The sequence below is a fragment of the Chamaea fasciata genome, unplaced genomic scaffold (genome assembly GCF_029207755.1).
Source record: "Chamaea fasciata isolate MVZ Bird 193981 ecotype frontalis unplaced genomic scaffold, bChaFas1.0.hap1 SCAF_10, whole genome shotgun sequence".
Lineage (NCBI taxonomy): Eukaryota > Metazoa > Chordata > Aves > Passeriformes > Sylviidae > Chamaea > Chamaea fasciata.
Genome location: NW_027094095.1, coordinates 2,468,196 through 2,494,872, shown reverse-complemented (window position 1 = coordinate 2,494,872; position 26,677 = coordinate 2,468,196). Strand labels below are relative to the sequence as shown.

Here is a 26,677-nt window from a genome sequence, read left to right as displayed (position 1 = left end):
TTGCTTGCTGCACTTGAAAATGCGGAAAAATGTCAATACAGACTTGATTTTTGTGTCAGAATTAGGAATACTTCATTACCCATAGAAATCCAGAAAGAGCCATATCTGTTCCTTAGTTGGTTATATGCTGTATGCCATGAGGAAAATTCCACCTCATTTTTGTATAGTGCAGACCTCATGCATTCTGCTTTTTTTTTCTGTGCGGTGGCAACTGCACAGAAACTCTGTGATGGCACAAGAAGATCTGGCAGAGAATTACAACTCTTTCCAGTTCACTGTTCAAATACAAAGAATCTGCCCATTAAATTGCCCGTTTTTAAAGTGTGGAAGTGCCTGTGGAAGGTCGCTTGTGTTCCTGTGATCTCACAGTTGAGGCTCTTTGGTTGAAACCAAAGAAATATGGAAGGCATTTAGGAAATGTCTTTGTGTCGAGTTGAATGAACAACAATCTCACAAATACACGTGACCTGTGTGCTCTTCCTACCCTTGTGTGTCCCTCTCAGTCTATTTGGTCAACTCAGCAAGGCCATGAGCTCATTAGAAACTCAGGTGACTCAGTGCTGGTGTGAGCAGAGCAGCTCACCTGGGAGAGATGGCCAGGCACTTTCTTCAGCAGATACCTGCAGTCAAGGCATGAAAAAGTCCAAAGCTGACTCTGAGCAGGTACAGAGAAAAGCTTTTAACAGATCTAGAAGACCCCAGATTCAGTCAGAAATGCTGAGTACAGATTCAGCTTTACTGTGCTCTGGGGTAGGCAGAGCTTCTTGTGCAAGGTGCAGTCCAAATGCAGCTGGCTGGGCCCCGTCAGCAGATGGAGGACAGTGCTGGCAGTGGTCTGAGGAGTCACTTGAATGCTTTTCCCTCTGTTCTCCTGCAGTTTCGGAAGCACCCGACGTCGTGTCCCGGATAACTCAGTACATAGCAGGGGCAAACTGTGCTCACCAGCTGCCCATTGCTGAAGCCATGCTGACCTACAAACAGAAGAGGTATGACACCCTCGTCCTGCTGACTCCCAGGACCAGCAGCTGCTTGAAAGCAAAGTGCTTTTCTCGTGTCGTGCCAGCAGTCTGAAAAATAAACGGGAAAGCCCTTGGGAGCCTCACGGTAGCCTGCACCCAGTGGTGTGTCCCACTCAGTGAATCTACAGCAGCAGGGTTACTTTGAGTGCAGTGATTCTTGGTTTTTTGAAGATATGAGAGGTTTCAGGAAGTGCAGGCTAAGAAGGGTGGTGGATGGATGGATGGATTTTATGTGCTTAGGTTCCCTGGATCTCTCACCAGAGCAGCCTTAGGTGTGCAGGACTGGACCTTGGCATTCTCCCACAAAGTATCTTCCATGAGACCTGACCTTTTTTACATTGGTGTTTAGGGAGCTAGGCCCCTTTCTTTTTGGAGTGTAAATAGCAGAGCTTCTTGCAGGAGAGACAAAATCCTTGTTGATTGGCAGTTGCAAGCCACCAGGACTCCTCCTGAGGAGGGCTGACAATCACCAGATTTCATTTTAACTTTTCTTTAGGAATAAGCAGGCTGTAGGAGGGAGGATTGGGGCCTGAAAACAAGATTCAGGAGGATGTAGGGCCTCCTGTGGCCGTGGTCCAGAGTCCAGAAGAAGAGTAGCTGTCACTGAAGGATAGAGAAGCACTGTTATCGAGGGACAGAGGAGAATAATAGATTTGAACTCAGCTGATGTGAGTTTTCTCAGTTAGGGACTAGCAACTCCCTATGAGGCATGGATGTTGTTAATTTTTAATGACTTCTATTTGATTTTTCATTTTTGGTCCACTAAAATCCCTTTTTGGTGCCTCCTTTGCCTAAGAATTGGGAGCAATTAAAAGTGTGGGTAGTGTCACTTTTTCCCCTTCTTTTTGGAAATTCTCATTGTATATTGCTTTTCTGTTCCTCTGTCTGCGCTCACGTTACTGTGCAGAAATGATTCAGTGAAATTTCACCCATTCTACGTGTTTTTCCTGTATTTGCAGACTGACTAGTCAAGTAAAAGAGACTAGTCTAGTCTCTTCATGTATTTGTGGTCTTCTGTAAAGTTAACGTGGTAATAAGGATGAAATTTAAAGAGCTACAGAACACTTGAAGCTCTTGCCTTCAGTTTTGCGTTTTGTTTTCAGTGTGAAGCCTCACCTTTGTCACCAGTTGGGAGCTCAGACACTCCAGTGCAGTGTGAACCCCTTCTGAGGCTGCCTGGTTCTTTCTCTGCACCCTTCAGGTGCTGGGTTCTGCACTGCTTTCCACTGCCTCCTCCATTCAGAGCTTGTTAGAGCTTCATTTTTGTCAGTAAGGCACATTTAAGGGTTTTGAGTTTCTAATGTGTCCAGAAGGTCAGTTCAGCACTTTGTTGGAAAGCATCTGAAACGTGTTTGAGCATCCCCTGCCCTTATCCCTCCCAGCAGTGTGCAGGACCACTTTACCACGCTGGTCTGATCCAGTTGGGTTTGACACCCTCTGCACCCTGGTGCCATGCCTGAAGCTGTTCACAGTTTTAATTTAGGAGGTTATTGGGAAGAGAGATTGCTGAAACTTATGGTCAGACTCTAGCATAGCCTGCAGTCTCTCAGTATTTCTGTGTGTCTGCCTTAAAATAACTTCTGCTTTCAGGTCAGTACCCCATGAGCAAAGGAGAGGGAGTCAGAGGAGCAGGCTCTCCAGTGGAGCATGAGCAGTTGTCTCCTGTGCTTTCCTTTAGGAATGGGGGTCTCTGTCATTGGCAGCAGCTTAAGGAGGGTATTGTTGAAAACAGCACAGAAATTGTGTGTCCATTAGCACTATCTAAGCAAATGTATCACTTTGTTGTAAGTATAATAACGCATTTATCTTTTTCTTTGGTTGCTTCCTGAAAAGGAAAAAGAGCTTTCATTTTGATTTTACCATAAGGTATCAGTTCCTTTTAGGTTCCTTCTCCCAGCTCCTGTCTCTTTTCCCGGTGAACTGGTGATTTGTGCCTTGTTTAACAGCTCCTGCGGGTCTGGGATGCACACTTTGTGCTTTAGGTTGAATTCTGCTCACTGCTTTGAAACTGTGGCATCTGCTGGCAGAATGCATAGCTGGAAGTGACTGCTGTGCCTTTGGACCACACATTTGGGTCCCCAGCACGTAGACTGAGTGGCAATGAGGGAGTTCTTGAGAGAGTAGCTTAGAGCAGTACAACGTGGAGAAGGTGCGGTTTTTCCTTGCCTTTCCCCTTAGCCATCAGAGAGATACAGTGTAGCTCCAGAAGGATGAGGATTGAGAAAAGGCTTTTCAGATCCCTCCTGTTGGGACGGGAGTGCTGTAGGTGGCACTCAATGGCTCGGGGTGGGGATCAGCTGTGCAGGGTCTGAGTGCAGACCAGCAAATCTCCTCCCGGGAATCAAAATTTTGAGGACTGTTTTCTTACTGGTAGAGCATCCCAAATGTATGGGACTTCTCTGAGCTTAAGGAAAGAGAAGACAGATGTGTGCTAGCAGTGGAGCTGTGCTCTCTGAGCTGCCTCCAAAGCCCCCAAGCTCTGCAGGGTCCCCTGCTTTGAATCATATGATTATTGGGCATTTTTTATTTTGTATTCAGCACACAAAGTTGCTGCAACTCCCTCCCCCTTGAGGCCTGAGGTGAATGGCATCTCCAAGGCAAGCTTTCAAGGCAGTGATCCAGGCAAAACCAAGCAGCACTACCTACAAATTCATTGCAAGAGAAATCTCCCAGAATCCTGGCATTTGCTCTGTTAAACAAGCCCTAGTGGTCCAAGGAAAGCCAAGCCAGTCTTTGGGATGTAGCTGTATGTGATGAGCTGCTTTAAACTCTCTTGCCAGCTGTCCCTATTCTGAGTGACCCCGCTCTTTCCCCGTGCCCTCGTTCTGTTTGTCATGGCAAAGGTTGGCGCATGTACTGCCTGTGATGGACTGCAATGGTGCCAAAGCTTTGTCCTGGTCTTCTGGAGCATCTGCTGGCCTTACCTGAAAGCAGGGGGCTGGCTATGAGGAAAGGGGCTCACGAAGGAAATGAAGTGCCATTGCAGCTGCTCTGAGTTACACTGGGTGACTGACTCTACCTGGGAACCCTGGGAGAAGTCCTGGTTACTGTATTCTGAAGGATTGCACTAATCCAGGCAACAGCTGGGGAGCTGAGACTGTGGGAATGGGCCGGGCCTCTCACTAGGAGGGGCCCGTCATTGTTGTCTCCCTGTATTGTTTTCTTGAAAGAAACCCTGTGGTACTTGAGGGCTGAGATCCAGCGCTCACGCATTCCCAGGGCAGCTGGATTGCTGGTCAGTTCTGGGCTGGTGTCACCCACTGTAATTCAGTGCCCAGCACAGCTCATGCCATGTGGCTTCTGGATAGCCCTTGCATGAATCTGGGGAGCAGCCTGGCTGTTGGAAATGGAAGCACTGTTCACTTGTCAGGGCAAGGGCTGGATCGCTGCCTGCCTGGTTATGTGTTTACCAAAAGCTTTTGAGAACACTTCCCAGCTCTTGCTCCCAGTTCCCTTGGACTGGAGGGCTCCTGGGCAGTAGGGAGCACAGATTACACTGATCCTGCCTGCTGTGTGTCTCTGAGGCCCTGCAGGGCAGTGGCTGAGCACAGTCCAGGTCATTGCTCCAAGTGCTTCTCCTCAAACCCACCCTGTGGACATGAATACAGCTGGCGAACAGGGGCCTGGTCCCTCCTCTGGCTCAGCAGAGCTTGTATTATCTGGCTGGTTATTGCAGGAAACTCCTCGGGCAGCTGCTGGAAATGCAAGAGCAGCGCAGCAGAGGAGAGTCAAGGTTCAAGAAATTGTGGATGTCGTGTTGACTATGTTCAGCCTGCCACAGGGATATGAAGAGTGCTGGAAAGGAGGTTTCTGGGAAGGCTGAGAGGAGACTCATCTGATGTGTCGTGAGGATCCGGTGTTGCTTTGTCCCTTCTTTGGTTTGACCCTGGTGGAAGCGGGACAGTGTTGGCCAGCAGACAGCCGGAGTTGCCCCGTGGGCAGGACAGATTTCATTTCATAGATGAGTGAAGAGTTGGTGGTGCTGGTGCCTGGCCTGAAATGGCCCAGAGTCCTGCCAGTCCTTCAGTGATCGAAGTCCTCTCTTTTCCGCTGCCTCCTTCAGGACTTGACTGGAATAAAGGTGGTGCCTGAGACCCTCCTGGTTAGAGAGATGAAACATCAATAACTGCTAAAAATCACAAATTTGGGCCAGGTCTGGCTTTAAATTACAGCTCAGGTACCAGGGCCTTCAGAAGCCTTGTGGGTAAAAAAAAAAAACCAAAACCTTGGACACGTGGGGTTAACCCTCTGCAGCCTAGGAATCTGTGCAGCTGAGGTGGTGAGGGGAAGCTGCCTTTCCAGAGATGGGAGATATTTTTGTTGCAGGGCTGTGGTAGGAGGAGGAATCAAAGCGGCTGTTACCAAGGTGAAAGATTCTGAATTAATATTTTGGGATCTTGAGGTCCTGAAGAACAAAAATTGGGAAGAGCATGAAGGAGGAAATGAGGAACAAGCATGGTCATCTCATCTTTTCTTTCATCTACATGAAGAGCAGCTGTTTTGATAAGCTGCATTTCCAGGGACGCATGTGCTTCCGAGCCCATGGAGCTAAAGGAAAGAGACAAGAGCTGAGCCTCTGTTCTGTGCCTCTCCCAGCAGCTCTGTGGTTTTCTCATTTCCCTTTGCAAACCCCGAGCTGGAGACGTCGTGTTTGTGGGAGATGTGTTTGCGGGGCCCTGCAGTTGTATTTGCAAAGATGGGACCTTTCTGCCTTCCGACATGGACTCAGGGACTTGGTCACTGTATCCTGTGCCTTGGGAGAACAACGAGGGTGCAGTGCCTGAGGGTGTGAGGTAGGAAGGGAGCAAAGGCCCTGGCTTTGCCTTAAGGATGGGCAAGCAGAGCTGAGCCAAAGCGAGAGACTGTTTGCAAAATCGTGTTCTGCTTTGGACCATGAGGGAGCTCTGGCTGAGTCATATTCGCTGCAGTTTTATGTCATTCTTTCCTTGGGGCTTAGAGAAAAGTGTCCAACCGGTGCTGATCACACGGGTTAACAACCTTTGTGCATTTGGTGCATTTCTGATCCATGCTGGAAACGGCGCAGAAATGCCTGCAGTATTTATGCTACTCCCAGCTAAATTCTGGATGAAAGCAGTTCTGGATGGTTTTTTTCTGAGCACTGGAGGATGCACAGGAAGAGAAACATGAGAAGTCTCAGTGTTTGTCTGCTTCCTACCTGTTTCCTGTGCTCAGTCACTGAGAAATGTGTGTCCTGCCTGTGCGCTCACTTCCCTCTGCTGACCTGTAGTTGCTCCAAACGTGTGGATGTGCTCCTGTGGTCTTCTCACCCTGTGGGTCCAGCTCTGATCTCCATTGCCACCGAAAGGAGCAATGGCTCTGCAGGCCCTTCTGGCCTGCCTTCCTCCTCACTCCTCTTGTCTTTGCCAAGCCTCCCCCTAATTCCTGCTGGGTTTGACTGTGGCCTTCATTGCTGGCCTTTCTCCACCCTCTGCTTTCTGGTGGGGCCCAGAGCGAGAGGGCCTTTCCGGGCGTGTGCGGCGCCGTGTCCGGCCGCTGCCGGGGCACGGCGTGCCTTTAGCTCGGCTGGGCTCAGCTGTGGCTGCGTGCCCCGGTGCCCGAGCCCTGGGTGTGCCTGTGCGAGGGCCCGTGAGCTGCCAGCAGCAGGGAGGGTGTGCCAGAGTGTGAGTGTGAGTGTGGGTGTGAGGGCACGTCCTTGCCGGTGCTTCACCAGTAACCGCGTGTCACGGCTTGTAACCCGCGGCAGGGCCACTGCTTTGGGGATGTGCAAGCTGTGGCACGTGGCTCCAAGGGGGGACGCCTGGAGGCGGCGCGGGCAGAGCGCCTCGGGTTCTAGTAAGTAACACCCCAGCGCTCCATGTTGTCGTGGCACAGATCCATCTCCTCGCAGTGGGAGGCCGTGTGTCTGTGGTGACTGCCATGCCATCCAAGCATGTTTCTCTGTGGAGCGTGAGGGAGGGAGGAAGAGCCTTTTCCCCCCCCCAGACACGTGCCGTAGGCTGCGTGCTCCTCCCCGCCCGTGCAGGCTCCTGGTGCTGGCAGGGGGCCTTGAGAGGAGCGTGGAACTGGCGCTTGCATCCTGTCCGTCCCTGCTGCATGCTGGAATGCGACATATGGAGTGAGTATGGTGCCTGCGGTGGAGGCGAGCTGCTAACAACTCTCTTCTCTTTGCCTTTAGCCCCGACGAAGAATCTTCACAGAAGTTCATTCCCTTTGTTGGGGTGAGTGTTGTCGTGGTTATGCTGTCTCAAGCAAGCTGGAATATGTTCTCCGGTGTTAACCTAAAATTAACAGGTTTCTGGAGCAGGGCAGATGCCGTTGGGTGCTCTGAGGCAGGTTATCAGCATAACAATGTGATGGTTGGATGCAGCTGCCTGATATGTCATCAAAAGTCTAAGACACTTCAAAAAACTGCAGGGTGTATTTTATTTCTCAGGCAGGAATGTGATGTGTCCCTGGAAACCTGATTATAGGGACGCTGTGCCTAGCATTGCCCTGGTTGATTGTTTCGGCCAAATTCGCTATTCCAGCATCAGGTCCTCTGCATGCTTGTCACGGATGGTCTCCCATCCCCTTAGTATCCCGTCAGTTCCTTGAGAAATAGAGAGTACATCCCAGCCCTGGGGATTATTTGTACCACTGTTACGTGTTTGGGATAGTCCCTCGTTTTTCCTCCTGTCCTAAGTGTTCCCATCTGAGGTGCCAAGTGCAGAGTGTCTGGACAGGGCCACGTTTGTTCTTCTGTCAGTGTATTTTGGGCTCTTTGCCTTTTCTAGCCTCCCTCCCCTTATTTGATCGTGCTCTTCAATTCATTAAGTTTTAGGTGTAAAGTCATTGACCTGCAGCCAGGAGAAATCCCTTGGCTGCTCTTCAGCTCTTGGATGTCCTCTTCCCAGCTTCTGCTGCTGTCTTGCACGCTGGCCTTGCTGACACTGACACATGCGCATCCCCTCTGTCCCCAGCTCATCTGAAATCCCAAGGCATTTAAAGAGCTTAGTCTCTCTCGCCCTCAGGCTGACCCTGCTTTCACTCTGGTGTCTCCTCATAGTGAGAGTCTCTCTCTGCAGTGTTCCTGAGATGACAGTCCACTTTTGTTTGTTGAAGGAGAGATGCCTTCTGCAAAAGCGGAGAGACACGTCTCGCCAATTTGTTCCCTGCTGATGAGCTTTGCTGGGAACTTGTATCTCCCGTGAACTGCAATTTCTAGTGGTGGACTGTTCTTACAAAACAGCTGTTTCACCTTTCCCAGTAACATGAAAAGCCTAGAGGACTTGGAACATCCCAGGCTGTTGTTGGGCTCTGCAAGCTTTTTTCAGGACTGATTTAGTCCTGTGTTTTGTGCAAGCAAATGGGGCTCAAGGTGTTTATCCAGTTGCTCTAAAATGATTGTTGTCCTGACATTGGCACTGCTTTTCCAGTCTGGATTTGATTATCTGAAAGGAGTGTCATTACTCTGTTGTGTACATAACATTGCCACCCCCCAAAAACTTGCTTTGAAAACGCAGACTGACTTCCTGTGTACCTGGTGATGAGTGTCAAATCACCGCTGCTTGGCTCCTGATTCTGAAGCATTCCTGACACAGTAATGCCCTGTGAAACACATCTGAAGAGTCTGAAAGGCCAGTTGCAGGTGTCTCACAAAGTCTGAGGCAGGACTGAACGCTGAGGCTCTTTCCCTCAGCTGCAGCCTGCTCAGAGCTGTTGGACAAGGAAGAGAGGGAGCCAGTGACTTCTGGGTTTGCAGCTCCTGATGTTGGGTGCGCTCTTGGCTTTTGGGCTGCAAGACCTGGTGTCCTGCAGCTGGGCTGTGCAGTCTCTGACCCAGAAATGGGCAGGGCAGTGCCGTGCTGCTCGGCTGGGCTCAAAGTGCTGGGAGTGGAGCCTTACGAGGGGCCAGGCGGGCACAAAAGCCAGGCTCAGGCTGCCTTGGGCTGACAGCCAGTTGCCAGGAGAGTTAACAGGATGTGCCTCTTCCTGGAGGGACAGGGGGCTGGCTGCTGCAACTTTCCTGGATAGAGGCCTGTTGGAACTGCAGTGTTCTCATGCACCTCCCCGAGTGGAGGGAAGGGAAAGTGTTTAACCTTGTGTTCCTCCCATGTGTCTGAACTTGAGCATCTTCTGTCAGCCAACAAGGAGGAAAAGGCCAGAAGAGATTTCCTGCCTGGCTTGCAGATCAAGGTGGCTGCAGGCAGTTTTCTGTGTTGCTTGTCCCTCCCCTAACTCTGCTCCTCTTGTTCACAGCCAGTGACAGTCTCTGAAACATCCTCTTGGCATTTAACACCTACAGCACAAATGGCTGCTGCACTCCAAAGCCTGATTTGTTGCCTTTTGGGTGGAGACTGGCCAAACTGAGCTGCAGCCTCCTTCTCCCAAGCCAGTGAGCCCTCAGGGAGCCTGTGTACGCTCTGCTGAATTCATGATGGCTTTTTCAAGACTGGATCTAAATGAGAATCCACCAGAGAGCCTGACAGCTCTCCAAGATCTGCTGTTGAGCATACCCCTCCCTGCCCTCCAGACTCTGCAAAAGCGTTTTACTTCTAATAATTAACTTTTTTTTTTTTTTTGATCCCGTATTACAGAAATGTGCTCCCTAGGGATGTGGTCCAGACATGGTCGTGTCTGAACTTAATGAACTTCTATTTTCAAACCACACAGTCTGCGTGACATAATTTCTCATTCTGAAGCAGGTTTTATTGACCTGAGCTCCCTTTGCAGCTCTTTCCCATTTGTCAGCATTTGTGTAGGGTTGACATTAGCCCTGGATACATGTTTCTTAAGGACCTCAAAAAGGCTGCTTCTCTGCGCTGTTGGGAGTGATGATCCTTGTGTACCATAGCGGATTATCACTGCAGAAGGTCTCTGCTTTCTTATCACCAAGGGCCAGTTTATCTTTTTAGGCATAGTGTGTTCTTGGGAGTTTGTTTGCAGCATGTTCTGTTCCACAAGTTATTGCCAGTGACATTTATCATTAATCTTACTGTGCCTTTTGGTGACTGGTCACAACACATTTGTGCCCTTATTACAGTGCGATCTGGATTGTTCTGACCTGTCCATGTGGTGGCTTGTCCCTGTCTGCCTCCAGAGGCTTTACTAGGGGCTTTATCTTCTTTGTTGGACACCTCCCTTGCTTAGAGAATAGATAACTCTGATCAGAAACTGTACTTTGTTGCTTCTGTGGTTTCCTAACAAACCCCAACTAAGCTGCACCCTGGAAGTGCCTGCTCCTGAACAATGGAAGCAGCGTGTCTGCAATTTAGCAGGTGCATCAAAGCAGTGCTGAAGGGATATTTCTGAGCCTTTGTCCTCCCTGGAGTTGCCATTGCTTGGAGCTGATGGGCTGTGCGGAGCTGGGCAGGTCTGTAACAGCTCTGCAGGATCTGTGCTGTCCTTTGTGTGGGTCAGGTAAGGGATGTGAGCTGACACTGCTTGGCTGGGCGTTGCCAGGACCTGCCTGGCTCCTAGAGGACTCCTTCACTTCTCTGACTGCAGGGACAGTGCCATGGAGAGAGCAGAGATGAGCTCAATGCTGAGGTTTGGGTTCCTGAAGTTCAGGGGGCTCTTGTTTGATAGAGCTCTTCTGTTTTGCCCCCTTTAGGTGGTGAAGGTTGGAATAGTGGAACAATCTTCTGCAACATCGGGTAAGGAACACCTTGCGTGTGCTTTCTGTGTCCTACAGCAGGTGGGAGCCTGACTTCACAGGCTGAGCAGACTTGTCCATTGCTGATGCCTTGGAGTGCTGTGGGGTGGAATTGGATTTTATTAGCTCCCAATGCTTTGTCTGCAGAAGAGGAGCCCTCTCTCTTGGGAGAGGCCCTTTTTTCTTGTCACTTTACGTGGAGCTTCAGGCCCAGTGAAATTCCCACACCTACAGCCAGGGAAGCTCTACTCTCACGTTTGTGCAAACATCATTTTTCTAATGCTGTCAGTGGGGTGGATTTACTGATACAGTTGTTTGAGGTTCCTGGTTCAGCCTGAGGAGGCATTTCATCAGAAATTCATGCCTGTCTCCCTACGGTGGGCTCAATTGCTGAATGAAATTGATCTCAGTGCCTGGGAACTTCAGGGTGAACAAAATTTTAGACCCATTTATTTTTTATTGGGGGAGTGCAAAGCTGATATATGGGATGCTATCTGCTTACATACACAGACGTGGGGTGATGCTATTTTGTCAATGAGAACTTTTTTTTTTTTTCCTCTCCTTCATATGCACAGGAATATTGTTTTCTTTGTGTTGGTATTGTTTCTCGTATTGCTTCACTGTCAAACCCAGATTCGTGTGGCCTGGGTTACACGCAGGTTTGTCATGGAGGCAGCCCCTCTGTGGGTCACTCCTTGCTGCCACAGTGCTCCCACCATCCTGAAGGGCCAAACACGACGGGGATGAAGCCTTGGTTGTTGGAGGGTGGAGGCAGGTGGAATGGGGAGATCCCTGTTGATCGCCCAGTGGTACTGGATTCCAGGAGTGGTGCTGCCCTGCAGTGGTTGCAGGGTGAGATTCCCTGTAGATCAGTGAGCTGGGCTGTGGCTGTGCAAGAGGCTCCAAGTCAGCTGGGAGCAAACCCTAGGAGAGCAGATGCCAAATGAGGAACACCAGGGAGTGTCAGTGTCTGTGCCTGCCTTGTACCCAGTCATACAAAGCCCCTCGGAATTGTGGAGCCAGTCAGAACTGATGGGCCAGCTGACCTGTGGATTGAATCTGAACAAACCTGTGCAGCAGGCACGTGCACAAGGAGATTAAGCTTTATTCCAGTGTTCTGTGCTGTGAGACAAACCCAGACAAACTGTTTAACTTCCTTTTTTTAAGGTGACTCTGATGATGCAGCTCCCTCAAGCTCTGTTGTCCTTTCCTCCACCCCGCCTTCCGTGTCTCCTGCTGTGAAAGAAGCCTCCCCCACGCCCCCTTCCTCACCATCTGTTACAGGCAGCTTCTCCTCCCCAAGGTAAACCATGTTTTGTCTCCTTACAGTTGCATTGGCTGGCTTATCTGGCACATACATGACAGAGGACTCCTCCAGAGGAAAATTCATAGCTTTTCCTTCATCCCTAGCAAACATTTGGAGTTGTCACCTTTCCCCTTCACCTCTTTTGCCTCTGGAGTGACTGTGTCCTTGCTGAGGCTGACAAGGAGCTGGGGAAGGCAGGGGAGATTTTGCACTTAGTAGGAAGGCTGCATGTCTCAAGGGCAGGATTCGCTTGGGACGATAGATGTATTCAAAAAATTAGTGACTCCTAGTACATGTGGGTGCCAAGCTAACCCCTCATGATTCTTATGTTTGTAACGGCCAAGCGAGCGGAAGGTCACAGTGACTTTTGAAGGAGCTGATGACTTTCTCCGTGGGGGTAGTGCTGGCAGTTGTAAGGTGGAACTGCAGCTCCCATTCATGTGGGTGCCTGAAAGAACATCTGAACAGCAAGGGGACTGCACCTACAGGTAATACTAAGCCCTGGTTTAGCTGAAATTTTTAGGGGTGAAGGGAGGAAACCCTTAGAAAATTGCCAGTAGGACTTGCCCTGGCCATGACTCTTCATTTTGTTGCTGCACAAAATGTTGGTGTAGCTGTCTAACACTTTCTGTGCAGTTCTAGTACTCAGAGGCACTTGGTGAAGTTTCCCTTGGTTTTGTTAACTCCCCTGAACCTCTAAGGGAACGTAGCAGCAGTCTTGTGAGAAGGGGAAACTAGAAGCATTTGGACTCTGCAGTTTAGGAGAGGAGAGGAAAGCAAGAAGCCACTCAAGTTGTGCAAAGTCAGGGGGTTGGGGTTTGTAGAGGGTGACAGAGCACTGGAACAGGTGCCCAGGGAGGTTGTGGAATCTCCCTCTCCGGAGACATCCCAAACCCATCTGCATGCATCCCTGTGTCACCTGTTCCAGGTGACCCTGCCTTGGCAGGGGGTTTGGACTGGATCATTTCTAGAGGTCTCTTCCAACCCAAACAGTTCTGGGGTTCTCTGAACCCTGTTGCACAAGAGCTGGGGGCACACAGTGACACTTCAAGAGCTCAGTTAAAAGGGAGAAGGGAAGGGACCATGTCTGCCTCTGCTGCTTCTTCTGTGGCAGCAGCAGATCAAAGAGGGGTCAGACAAATTCAGAGACAGCAGGTCCATTAATGGCTACTAAAGGATGTTTCAGGGATGTCCCTTCTAGCATCCCTAATCCTGTGATTGTCAGGCTGGGGAAGTGCCAGGCGCTGGGTTTATGTGCTCTCCCTAGGGAGCATCCCCTGCTGTCCCTCCTGAAGACTGAATGGGGACCTTTCATCTGACCCCAGAGTGCCCTGGCACGGACCTTTAACCTCTGACTTCTTATACTGGCTTAAGAGTTCCCTTTTAAGAGGAGGAAATAGAGATGTGAAAGTGCCAGTTTAGGTGCCCAGCACTGGAAGGTGCTAGTGCCCATTCACCTGTGCCAGGGGCCCAGTTCCCCAGGCTCCTCCTTGTGTGTCCCTGTGGTTTGATGGCAGGAGAGCCCCTGTGTGCCCCAGCAGCAGCTGGCTGGCAGTGCAGAGAGCTGGGGGCCATGCAAGCTCTGGGGAGCAGAGCTGAATCCTTATTTGTGAGCCTTGTGTATGGGCTTTCCAAAGGTGGAAGTGGTTTGGGAACTGGTGCCACCACGAGCGTAGGGTATTAAAGTTGCAAGCCTTGGATGTGATAAATCTGAAGCTGACACCCCAGCTCTAGGAATCTGATGCTTTTTGGTTTCATACTGTGTGGTGAAATCATGAAGAAATGAGGAAGTATAGATTCAACATTTTTTCGTCTCCTCTGATCCATAAGTGACAGCACAGGGGGTGGAGAGCGACCCAAACTGAATGATTAAGCCGTGTGTTTAACTGGGAATGGGACATAAAATCTTCCTTAGGCCTAGTGAATATTAGCATGCTTTGTCTTTATGACTGAGTCGAGAAATGTGATGTAAAGGAGCCTTAAAACTCAAAGCAGCATCTCCAAAGCATCATCCTTAAAGAATCTCACTTCTGAATATTGCCCTGAGAACCAAAAACCTGGTTTTAGTCATCAAAGATGAACTCTGCTTTGCAGTCTGACTTTTAGCTGAATGAATGGCAAAGAAAAGGAAATGATTTGCTGAGAGGACTGTAATGATGGGACGTCCTTGTTTTACCTTGAGTTTCTTATTAGACGGGTGGTGCAGAGGGCAGCATATTTCATTCAAGATCACAGATTCATCTTCCTTAACAACTGCCATTTCTCAAACTGGGGACACAGACTGGTAGATAAATTTAGGTTTTTGTCTAGTACTTGTGTATTATTCAACACTGATTGTCACTGTGTAGGAAGAAGTATAGTCTGTCACTTGTAGGTCTGCTGAATGATGAAGCCCTGCTCCCCTCAGGGTTAGCAGTGAGAGGCAGGGGCAGGAGGGGCTGGAGCTTCCCCAGGCTGCTCATCTTATGTTTCCTGGCTCAAGAAAGGGCTGGCAGCATGTTTTGGTGATGCATGGCTGCTACCACATGATGCACGGGAGTTTTCAACAACAGAGCATATCCTGAAATCTGCTGTTGTTTAGCAAACATGACGGGGCTGGCAGAACATTTTTTCTTCCAACGGTGGAATTCCCCAGCGAGTGGCAAGGCTTGGGGGTAGGCAATTGCAAAAAGCCAGTCGGGAAGACTGGGAACTGAGTGCCTGCCAAGGCTTTGTTCATCCCAGCTGAGAGTTGGTTTTGGCAGTGCTGTGCCTGGACAGTCGCTCACCAGTGCTTAGGAGGCAGCAGCAAGGTGCTTACAGCCTTTTTTTCCCCACTCAAAGAAGTAATCCGAGCCATCTCAGGAGCTGCCTTTGCTGCTGTGTCATAGAGCTCAGCATCATCTATGGGAAGTGCTTGTGTGCTCCCTTCCCCACTGCTCGCCCTCAGGACTGCAGCTTGTCCTGGCTCACTGAGGTTCTGTGCAATGAGACCCAGGCTGCATCGCTCAGGGGTGACTTCTTGAGCTCCTGTAGTTGCTGAGGCTCACTGTGAAATGTCACTGCCTGATTCCTCGAAGAACCAGCTGTTTATCCCCTGACTGGGAATGGCAGCCCTGCTGAGAGGCACGCAGGAATTACCACCTCCTCTTGTTTCCCAGCCAGGGCCTCGGTGCTGAGTTGATGGGCCTGCAGGTGGATTACTGGATTGCAGCTCCACCCGTGGACAGGAAGAGAGACCCGGAGAAGAAGGACCCCTCCACTACCAAAAACACACTGAAATGCACTTTCCGGTCCCTCCAGGTCAGCAGGTTACCTGCCAGCGGTGAGATCGCCACCACGCCAACCATGTCCATGACTGTTGTGACAAAAGAAAAAAACAAAAAAGGTGAGGCGTCCTTCTGTCCCTGTCCTGCTGCTCCAGAGCTGCCTGACTCGTCAGTGCTGGATTACAGCACCTCAGTCCTATTTTTATCCCAAAATCCTAATCAGTTGATGGGAAGTGACTGTGTGAAGTGATAGGGTTTAAAGGGTGGTTCCTCCGTGTGAGGTGAAAAGGAGATGTGTTCACCCTGATGGCTGAACAGCCGAGATGGTCTAGGCCAAAAGAACAAAGGTGGGGACAGAGCAAGGACACGCAGAAGGCCATGCCTGGGCAGTTTCCCTGTGTTCCTTGGGAGCCTGCTGGTACGGTTTTGGGATATTGGATTAGATAAGAGGCATCTTATGCCCCAACCAGCAGTGAGGGTAAATGAGCCCCTCCTTTCTGGCCGTGTGCTGGAAGCTTGGGATAGCTGTATTTTCTGGGATGGTACCCCCATCCTATGAACCTTTAACTCAAAAGAGCCACAGAGAATAAAAAAGGCACGTAAGGGAAAACAGAAGCCCAGCAAGTAGCACAGATCCCCGTGAGGTGACAAAACAGTAGAGACTCCTGAAATGAAGTCTAAGGCTGCCCACTCTCCTCCTGCACCCACCCCCACACAAGCACCAGTGGGGTGATTCAGAACCTGGAGCAAAGTCCTGGGAGGAGCAGCTGAGGGAACTGGGGGTGTTCAGCCCAGAGAAAAGAAGGCTCAGAGTGACCTTATCACTCTCTACCACTACCTGAAAGGAGATTGGAGCAAGGTAGGAGTCAGTCTCTTCTCCCAGGTAATGAGGAAGTAGCCTCAAGGTCTGCCAGGGGCGACTTAGATTAGCTATTAGGAAAAATTTCTTCACTAAAAGGGTCGTGAAGCCCTAAAATGGGCTGTCCATGGCAGTGGTGAAGCCACCATCCCTACATGCTTGGCGGTATTTAAAAGATAGATGTATAGATGTGGCACTTGGGGACATTGTTTAGTGATGCAGTTGGCAGTGTTAGATTAGCAGTTCAATTCAGTGACCCTGGAGATCTTTTCCAACCTCAACAATTCCATTATTTTATAATTCCTATGCTTTTGTACAGAATGCTTTGTGGGTCAAAAGGAAGTAGAAGATAAATAGTCTGCTGCTCTTAAACTCGTGGCTTTATTTTCTCAAAGCAAACTAACCAAGTGGCATTTTGAATGTTGTCAGTGATTTTGTATTTGCTCCTGGCCTTGGTAATGTGAAACATTTTAGAAATTGAGAACAGCTCTGCAACAAAGTATTTTCAAGGAAGCAGCCAGGCAGTTCTGCATTTACATTTTGGCTGCCAGTCGTTGTCCTTCACAACATCCTCTGCCTGTGGGCCTGGGAGTCACTCCTGGTGGACTCCGAGAGAAGGCTGGCAGAGCCTCCTGGACTGCAGGACATGGGTGCATAACCCTGCAGCCAGGTCACTGCCAGGCCAGCACAGCTGTGGCCCTGCTGGCGCTGGAGCTGCCACCCCTGGTGCCACCCTTTGTAAGTGTCATGCTTTTGGGAGAGGCAATCCTGAGGGCACTCCAAATGTTCTTCCCTGGGGATGGCCCAGCCTGCAGCAGAGGTGTTCAACAGCCCCAGCTTTTGTGAAACCAGTTTGTGCATCTTTGCTCATGCATTTGGACAGTTTTTGGGGACCTGGGCCCTTTTTTAGTTCTCCTTATGCCTTCCCTACCCACCAGCTGCCCCCATTTTGTAATCCCTCCTGTTCTCCAGGTGTCTGTGCAGCTCAGGCTGTGTTGGGCCACAGTCAGTGCAGCAGACCTGGCACTGCAGATGGCGATGTTTTTCCTGCAGGGTGTCCCAACAGAGCAGGAGTTACCTGAAGGTGCCCTTTAAGGTCAGGATTATGAGGTGGGAAGACTTCATGCAGAGATATTTAGGGATAAGATGCTCATGTGCATCAGTGATGGTGCTCAGCACTGACAAACTCCTGCCAAAATGGGAGGATCTTAGGAGTAAGGATTTTCAGACGTGAATGTGTAAATGCAAAAACTCAAAGAAGAATCAGTGCAACTCCTGTAAGTGGCATAGATTCACCTTGTGCTGGTTTGCTTTTCTTCCAGTGATGTTTCTGCCCAAGAAGACAAAGGACAAGGAGGTTGAATCAAAGAGCCAGTGTATTGAAGGAATCAGCAGGTTGATTTGCACAGCGAAACATCAGCAGAACATGCTGCGTGGTGAGTGCAGTGCTTGCATCCTTTTGGGTGCTGGGCAAGGCTCACGTGCTGTGATTGTCCTCCAGGCAAAGGGCTGAGCTGGTGTCCTGCCCCGTGCCCTGGGCCCAGCGTGATGGGGATATTCCTGGGGAGTGGGCTTCAGTGTGCCCAACATGGGGGAATGCTTTAATAGGTCTGGGCTGTGGGAAAATCCTCTTTTTGCTAGCTCTGAGTCAATGCTCTGGATGAGGACAAGGGTTGGACCGGGCTCCATTCCCCTCTCTGTCCTCCCGTTTTTCTTGCACATCTGGTGCCAGGTGTTGGTTGGTGGTTGTCATGGGTTACCAAGACAGTGGTGAGCGGTGACATTTTAGCTGCTCCTCTGGGCAGGACACTGGCACGTGCTCATGCCACAGCAGGAGCCATATATGCATCTTTTCAACAGACCTGGAGTGTCTGTAAGTGGAGCTGGGCATCCAGTAGCAAAAATACCCTTGCAGCCTGTTCAGTTGGTAATCCCCAAGAGGGGGACCTGCTTGGGTCACCTCCTTAATCCTGACCCCGTTCCTGTGAGACTGGCAGGCATGAGGGGTGCTCACAGGACACGTGTCACCTCTTTGGGAGACATGGATGTCCTGGTGAGAGTGCCGGTGAGGAGAGACTGATGTCCATCTCTGTATGGGTGCATTTGCCCAAAAAAGAAAATGAAGTGTGCTTAGGAAAGCTGAGAAGATCAGGTGAGGCTGAAATCATCAGTGTGGGGAGCTCTGGTGTCAGTGAGTGATGCTGGAACAACAGGCCGAGCTGTTCTCCCTAAACCTGGTGTGCTCCTGAGCCTTTCTCCCCGTGTGTGCAGCTGGGTGGGGCCGAGCAGCTGAGTGTGGGCAGGCCTCCCTCTGCTGACTGCAGGGGGACTTCTGGCAAAGCTGCCTCAGGCTGGCCACTTCCCTCAGCATTTTCTAACTCTCCTCTCCTTTTACCCTTCCCTGCAGTCCTGATCGATGGGGTGGAGTGGAACGACGTCAAGTTCTTTCAGCTGGCAGCACAGTGGTCCTCTCATGTCAAGCACTTTCCCATCTGCATATTTGGACACTCCAAATCTAACTTCTAGCTGTGCTCGGCGCAGGGACCTTCTGCCCATCCCGAGGACTGCACACCAGGAGCCAGGAACTGCGTGCCAACTCTGACTCGCGTCGCTCTGCCCTCTCCTGCAGAATTAATTACAGATGTGCTTGGATTACTTTTGAATTACTTTTTTCTATTAACTCTTACGTTTACTACAAAGGAAGGAAACCCCTTTAAACAGAGGCAAAAAAAAAAAAAACCCCAAACCCAACAAACCAGTCTTAAATATAGATGTGCTGACAACGTGAAGTCGTGGGGGAGTTGTCAGGAGCAGGCAACCTGCCCAAGTACACCTACCACTTACGAGCAGATAGCTGAGTAACTGCACTGCTTATTAACCTGAGACCTCATTGGTGTGAGTGGGCTGGGGGAGCCGTGGATCAGCTCAAACAGATTTTGCACAAGATCACGTGCATTATGGTGCGTTTGGCCCCCACTCTGTATTTCTAGGAGAAAAGGATGTCCAGTCTTTCTTCCTGCTGCCAAAGGACGAGAGATCAGCGAGTCTGGAGGGAGTTCAACTGTCCAGGGTGAAAAACAAGCCACTTGCAGAGTTAGGGAGGCCAGGGGAGGAGATTCCCTTTGGAGCATGGAGCCTGTCATGGGGACAGGCAGGTGTTAGTGCTGAAGCGATGTCTGAGGAGGGCTGGGCAGGAACAGGAATTAGGGAAACACGAAGTGTAAGGAAACTCCCGTGTCCCAGGTCTTTGACAATGACCAAACCGAGCCAGTCTCTGTGTTCCCCAGCTGGCTGTGCTGCTGAGGAGCACCACGTCAGTGGGGTCGCTGCTATTTACATACTCACACCGATTATTTACCTGTCAATAAAACCTTGTCCAGCCTTGAAAGGGAAAGGATTTTTTTTAACAGCTGCAGATTTTTTTTTACTGCTTTCTAAATAAATAAATAAATAAATAAATAAAACCAAAAAATAATAGGAAAAATATTAATTTGCCAAAAAAAACCCCCACAAACCCAGGAAGATGAGCCGTTGTCTGTGCAATGATGAATCACTGTAGTGGCTGGACTGGAAGCCAGCCAGGCACTCTGCATCTCCAGCTGCCCACGTGTCACACTGCACACCTGAGGTAGCACGGGCTGCTCTCTCAGGTGCTGGGTGGGCTGTGGGGAGCAGGATGTTGTTGCCATGTGGAAAAACAGATATCTCTGGCATTTCAGGGTAAGGGACTGAAATTTCTGGTGGGCCCTTCTGGGTCCAACCTCCTTGAGGGCAGGCCAGGCTCTGTGAGCATTTCCTGAAGGCGCTTTCTGAGGGCAATGATGCTTTTGAATTTTTTTTTTTTTTTTTTACCTGATCCCTTACCCTTGGGTTTTTAAAGGCTTGGGGACCCCCCTTTGCCCTGCATGGCAGGTCCTGCTCTGCGTGGCTGCGTGGGCACCACCCAGGTTCCGTTGGGCAGGTACTGGTGGTGTGCTCTGCTAGCAGGGAGGTTCTGAGGTGAGAGCTGGAACTTGTGCCTGTCTCAGCTTGGGCTGCTTCACCAGGTGATGTCATGAAACCCTTTCCCAGCACAAGGGCAACCTATGGCCAGGGACTGGCGGGGGAGGAGGATACTGTCCCCGGCCTGGTGGCACGCTGCTGGGCAGGACACACTGTCTAGCTGCAATACTTTGTTCTTCCTGCCTGCCGTGTGCTGGCCCCTGGCTGTGGCAGAAGCTGGGCTGTAGTGGGGACGTTGTTGTGTCCCTCAGCTGATGTTCTTGGGTGACCTGAGCTGATGCTCTGGGGCTGGGTAGTGTTGCCTAGCAGCAGCAGCAGCATGGGAGAGGGTGTATAAGCACATCACATCTTTATTGAGGCTGTTGCATCAAGAAAAAAAAAAAAAAAGCTTTGTAAAGGAGATTAGTCAGAGTGTGATTTCTCCCTCAAATCTCACACTGGTGTGACAAGGGTGTGGTTGGGCTGGGTTCCAGCTTTGTGCAGACTGGGCAGCTCTGGTGCTGCTGCTGCAGAGGTGGGGTGGACTGACCAACTGCAATAACTTTGTTTACTGGGGGGTGAGGGGAGAACCATCACTGTGCTCCTCTTTGTATTTCAACCTACTGTAAAGAAAAAACCTGGTAGCTAGGACAGGGTTTCCAGAGTCCTGCCTATCAAATGTGTGTTGCCCTGCTGTACTCTGTGAGTGTGTGTGTGTGTATGTGTGAGAGAAACACTTCTGCTTGTTGCATTTCATGTTGGTTTGTGTTTTGTTCTAACTTTATACAAGCAAATTCATTGGGAGACTCTCTGTACACCTGAGGGCTTGATTTCTCCCATGTGAAAAGCTGTTGTTGCTCTGAAATGCGTCTTCTGTGCAAGAGAACATCCCGACTTCTCAGCCTTGTTATCCCAGAGGGAGTCCAGCACTGGCAGGCTGGGCCTGCCTGTTGGCAGCTGTGTGCCCAGGGTGGCTGTGGTGTTTCCTGGCCCTGGAGGCAGGGGCTGGCAGGCAAATTTGGTGGCACTGCTCTGATGAGGTTGTGGTGCCTCTGTTGTTTCTCCTGTGGAGCCGCTTTGTGCAGCTGTTTCTTTCCCTGCCTGGAATAGATACAGGTTTCTATCTCTAAAAAAAAAAGTGTCAAAGCACGTAGCTCAGGCTGTTTTGGGAAGGAGCTGGTGCCATGAATGAGTGACTGATCTCAGGTCTCCCAACTTTCCCAACAGTTTCTGGGAGTGAGCTCCCCTGACTTGAGGGATCCTCACTATGGGACCAGGAAGAGTTTCTAGGGCAGCAGTGGGCCCGTGCCTGCAGAATTGTGCCAGCCTCTGGGCTTGGGTGATCGTGGTCACAGCAGTGAGTGCAGAAGGATGGCTTAGAGCAGAGACAGCACCACTCTGTGTTCAGCTCTGGAGAGTTTGGGCAGGGAAGGTACATCTCACGTGAAGAAACTCAAGGGAGCTATTTCCCTCCTTCAGGCTCGCTTTGGAGCTGTGTGGTCTGACAGCAAGGGCAGGGCCTGGGGTGGGCAGCACCTGAGTGGATCTCCAGGCAGGAGGTGCTTTGAAGGTGGTGTCCCCTTGGTGTGTCCCTTTCCCTTTGTCCCAGAACTCACGCCAGCCCTCCACAGGGCCAGTCTCTCCTGCTCCTCAGGCTGTGGCTTCTCAGAGCACTGGTTTCTTTCCCAGCTGCTGCGGGCAAGGCCCCTGCCTGGCTCCGCGCTGAGCTGCGCCACGCTGACCTAGTTTAGCAGCTCTGGAGAGCTGAGGAAAGGTGGAAGAGTTTTGTGGCGTCGTGTTGCACCTTGAGTGCTTCCTGGTCCTCTGGCTTGAGTTTCCTGGAGACAAAGGCTGGGCTTCAGCCCTGCCGGCGCTCAGTCAGGGCGGGCTCTGCTGTGCCGGTGTTGGGGACACCTCGTGTGGCTGTTTTAGCTCGGTGCTGCAGCTCCCGTCCAGTTCAGTTGTCACCGTTTACATCGCAGCGGTAACTGCCGAGTCCTCCTGAATTACACATGAGTTTGGGGAGGACCGTGGTCTCTTTGGCCGTGTTTTGCTGCTTTAATTAGAGCACAAGACAAAGCTTGTGGCTTTTTCCTGCAGAGAGGGCAGGGGTAGGTGGCTGGGAGGTTTCTGGGGCTGAGGAGATGTGCCTGTTTGCTCTCCATCATCACACTCAGCCAGGAACCACACTGCCCTGTGCTTAACCTGTGATTGCAACAAAGGCCCTGTTGTGTTTCTCACCAGCAGCATGTGCTGGCAGGAATACTGGAGTGCCAGGGCAGGGGATGTTGCACCTAAAATCTCCAAGGTTAAGAGGGAAATCACGTCAAGAGGCAGCAGAACCAGTGGTCTTTTCCTGCTGCTTAGTGTGCTAAGGGATTGGGCAGCTGGGACCGGGACAGTCCTGCTCTGCAGCTGTAAAGGGCTTGGGGCCCTGGAGCTTTCTTGAAGTCAGGTTAGATGCAGTGTCTGTCCCCTTCATCTGGGGGGTCTTCATCTCAGCAGATACTTAAGTAGCGGCATTTTGTGACACTCCTTCTGGGCTTAACCTGGCAGGAGAAGGCCAGAAATGAGCAGCAGCATCTCCTGGAGGTTTCCTGGAGCCTCTTCAATGGTGTTCTCATGGGAGATGTTCCTGGCAGGGCTGGCTCCTGCAGGAAGGATCACTCTGGTGCTTTGGGGCAGAAGGGGACGTGCCAACTTGTAAAGCAGCAGGTTGCTGGTTTCTTTAAGGAAGAGCACTGTTCTGGGGCCACATCCACTCAGCTGCTGGTTGGAGCCTTGGCTGGACAGTGGCCAGAGCGTTGCCTGCCCGGCTGTGGACGTGCCCTAGCCGTGGGGAAGCGCTTGAGCTCTGGGGCTGCGTGCCACCAGGCTTGTCTGGACCGCAGTGTGTCAGGGGACGTTACCACTTTGTAGATTCCCGAGCTGTCCATCTGTTTCATTGTTGTATTGTTTGGGTTCTAGGGTTGTTTTTTATGAAGACAGATTACATGTAAATAGCCTTTTTTTTGGAACAAACCGCAACGTGCTCGACCTCGTCAACTATTTTATGGTACTAATGCAACACTAATAAAACTGGACATGAAAGCACACACCCGTTCCCTGAGTCGTCTCTCAGCAGGGGCTCCTCTGGCATGCCTGGGGCAATTGTTTGCAGGAGGAAACAGTTCTCGTGTGGTATTTATCGAGCTGCCGCTTCCAGGGCAGAGCTGGCGGATTGGCACGTCCTTGTCCTTCCCAGCACTGAGCTCTCCTGTAGTTTTTGAAGCCCTGCTGTTCTCCCGGCTGCCTTCTTTCCCAGAAGGGTCTGCTCACCTCCTGCAGCTCTCCTGGATATGACAGCCCTCTCCAGCACTCAGTGCTCACCTCTGCACAGCAGGAAAGGACCAGGCTGGTGCCTGTTTCTGATCTGGGGGCTGCCTTGGATGGACACGGTGGTGTTGGGGTACCAAGGGGGGCATCTCAGGGCGGGAGCCTGAGGCTGTGGGAGCCTGAAGCTGTGTGTGCTTCTGGAAGGACTGTGGGACAGGGATGTGTGGGATTCCAAGCACCTGGGCTTGGCGCGGGGGAGTCAGAAGGTGGAGAGAGGAAGGAAGGTGAAGAAGAAATTTCGAGAAATGGGCCCGTGGCCACGGTCCTTAGGATCCAGGATGCTGGAGGCAGAAATGGGAATGCTGTGCTAGAGCAGCCTGTATCCTTGTGCTGTCCTGACCTGAGGGTGAGGGATGGAGGGATGATGGCTGGTGGAGCAAAGAGCTGGGGTGAAGGGAGCCCCTCAGAGCAGGCCAGGCTGCTCTCAAAGGACACAGATCTTGGTGGATATCTCAGATGCTCTGCATGGCCTGGCCAGGTGCAGATGCATTTATGGCTCAAGCTCTTTGCTGGAAGAGGAGACTCAAAACCTACACATGGTGGCACAGAGCAGGCATTGGATCGTTCCAGGCAGGAGGAATGGTGGTAGCTTAGGAGAGGGCAAACTCAGTACTCTGGAGTGCAGAAACAGCACCTAAAGAGGTGAGGTCCGTGGAGAGGATCTGGCTGGTGGTGAAACAGTGGGGGGGCACCATGGGAGAGCTGGGGGAGACAAACGGGTGAAGGCTGTGTTCTAGCTGTGCATTTTCTGCAGAGGTTCAGCTGTAAACTTGCACTGCTGGCCTGGCTGCATGAAAGAAGCAGATCCTGAGCATCACCTTTTAGAGCCCATGGAGGAATTTGTCTCAGCACATGAAAGAGTGGAGGGGATTGGGGTGGTGGGAAGGCTTACGTGTTGCTGGGGAAGCAGAGCACCAGCCCCACATCAGCAGGGACAGAGAGCACCAAGCCAAGTGACCTTGGCACACTCTCCTGTTGCCTGGAAGAGAGGAGAAGGAAATGAGGGCTGGGTGGAGCAAGAACGACTTTGGGTCAGAGTACCAGGTTGTATGCAATGGGCCTGGAGAGCCTCCCTCATCCACGTGCACTGTGACAGGTGAATTTCTGCCACGCAGCCTAGGACTGGACTCTCAAAGCACTGGCATCTTTCTTTTGCAGGTCTGGGCGTTTCTCAGACCATGTGCACCCTCACTGCCACGGGAGACGTGTCAAACGCCAGCGATGCCCTGCCAGGACACACCGAAAGCCCTCTGGGAGGTCTGGATTTGCACTGTGGGAGTTGGTGGCACCCTGGGGTGGCGGGAGGTGGGGCATTGCAAGAGCTCGCTCCTTCCCAGGCTGAGTCCGGCAGCTCCAGCTCACCTCCCTCCAGCTGCACGACCCCCTGGCCCTGACCACAGCTGCTCCTTAACCTGGAAGAGGAACAGCAGGGAAGATCCAACACGTTTTTGTTGCTATCGTTCAAAACACAATTTAGCATCTGGAAAAAGTAGTCAATGACATGTGACTATCCACTTCTCCGCGTGCAACTACCAAGTGCTCTGGGCTGGGATTTGTAAATATTTGTTCTGGATAATTTTTCTGTGTCCTACTGGATTATTTTCTGCTCGGCAGAGCAGTTGCAGCAGCAGCCCGGGGAGGCCAGCCCTCGTGTCCTGCGGTGTGCCCGGCGCCTGTGCCGGCATGCGCTTCCCCGGTGGCTCGGGAAGGAGGAATTATCACGGCGGTGCTCCCCGGCGCGCTGACCTTTTTTGGCTGACCGATTTTCACCCCCAGAAGTGTTTTCCTCACTCAGCCGTGCTCCTCGCGCAAATCGGGAACATAAAGGCAGAGCCCTGTGCCCTCCTGGGATCTCAGGACTCTCAGAGATTTGGTGTCGTAGGGTTGTTTTCCTAACAGGCAAAGTAAATTTTAACAAGAGCCCTGTTCTTGCTGTAAAATAGGTGTATTTTGGCAGATGTCAATGTTTTGGGTGGTCTTATGTGGGTGTTTCAGTACTTTGTGAGAAGCAGTGTTGAGAGTGCAAGCAGCAGCTCTGCCTAGCAAAGGGTATGACTGTTTGCACTGTTAACCACTTCTGCAAAGAGTTTCATGACAGATATTTCTTGGCCATGTTGATCTGTGTGACTGTGTGGAGGGGTCCTGGGATGTCCCGTGGTTTGGGTAATGCCAGGTGACTCTCCAGCTCTGTGCTGGAGCCACGTGTAGTCACCCAGCCTCGCCTGAGAGGCCAGCAGTGCTCCAGGTCTGCTTCTGCTGACCATCAGAGGGGTAGCTTTTCAGTGAGCTTCACCACCCAGTCTTGGCCACATGCATGGAGAAGTCCTCGGGGGGATGGCCAGCCACCTTCACTGCTGCACCTCATCAGCCCTTGCTGGGGGACCTGCTGTAAAGGTGTTATGTTTCACAGAATGGTGGTTTCTTGGGGTGTTTTTTGGCATCAGCAAGTTCTTGTAGGAGAGGAAGTGGCGGTGGCAATGTGCAAGTTTTGCAGAGTGATCTGGAGCTGACAGCTGTTCGACAACTGTGTAACCACTGCAGGGCTGCTGAGGACACACCTGAACAGGAGCTGTGCAGGGCTGAAGAAGGGATGTATCTGCGTGGTGCAGCCCTGGTGTGCCCAGGGCCAGTGACACCCACAGGTCGGCGGGCAAGGGAAAGCTAAAGCCATCATTTCACCTCTCAGGCTGACACCTGAGGAGGCAGGAAAGCCCCAGCGTGGCAGTGGGGTACACAAGCGCAGAGGAGCCCCAGGGGAGATGTGCAGGAGTGGGGAGTGTGAGCAGGGGGTGTGTGTAGGGCTGGAGGGACGTGCATGGGAAGCACATGGATGTAGGTGCAGATGTGAGGAGGGCTGTGTCTGTCTGTGCAGGGACCTGCTGTTCCTGCCCTGGGTGTGGACGGCCTGTGGCGGCTGGGTGTGTGTGAGGAAGACTCTGTGTGTGTGTGTGTGTCAGTCTGTACCTGAGGCCAGGCTGCTGTGTGTGTGCAGGGCTGCCCGTGCCAGCTCAGGGCCGGTGCATGAGGAGAGCACAGCCTGCGTGGGGCCCGGAGAACTGGGTGAGGAGGGCTGTGTGAGGAGAGAGGTGTTGTGTGTGTGCACAGGCGGTCAGTGTGTGTGCCACCGGTGTGCACAGGCCGCCAGTGTGTGACGGTGTGTGAGGGGAGGCTCCGTGCGTGTGCAAGGGGAGGCTGTGTGTGTGAGCAGAGGCGCTCTCTGGGTGTCCGTGTGTACGGGCAGTCTGTGTGTGTGTACGTACAGTCACTCTCTCC

At 51.5% G+C, this 26,677-nt stretch overlaps 1 protein-coding gene across 9 annotated transcripts in view; it reads left to right on the top strand.

The window, feature by feature from the left end:
- PACS2 (phosphofurin acidic cluster sorting protein 2) overlaps positions 1–23,122 on the top strand; it is a 76,207-nt gene extending 53,085 nt beyond the window's left edge. For 8 of the 9 annotated variants that reach the window (XM_066192019.1, XM_066192016.1, XM_066192015.1 and 5 more), the window contains 7 exons: positions 878–986; positions 7,177–7,219; positions 10,594–10,636; positions 11,803–11,938; positions 15,082–15,308; positions 17,371–17,484; positions 18,456–23,122. In XM_066192019.1, coding sequence (XP_066048116.1) covers positions 878–986; positions 7,177–7,219; positions 10,594–10,636; positions 11,803–11,938; positions 15,082–15,308; positions 17,371–17,484; positions 18,456–18,574 — 791 coding nt within the window. In that variant the 3' untranslated portion in view covers positions 18,575–23,122. Of the gene's footprint in view, positions 1–877; positions 987–2,852; positions 2,886–7,176; positions 7,220–10,593; positions 10,637–11,802; positions 11,939–15,081; positions 15,309–17,370; positions 17,485–18,455 lie in introns of all 9 variants that reach the window. The other variant, XM_066192018.1, reaches the window with a different exon arrangement.
- Positions 23,123–26,677: the final 3,555 nt, after the last annotated feature.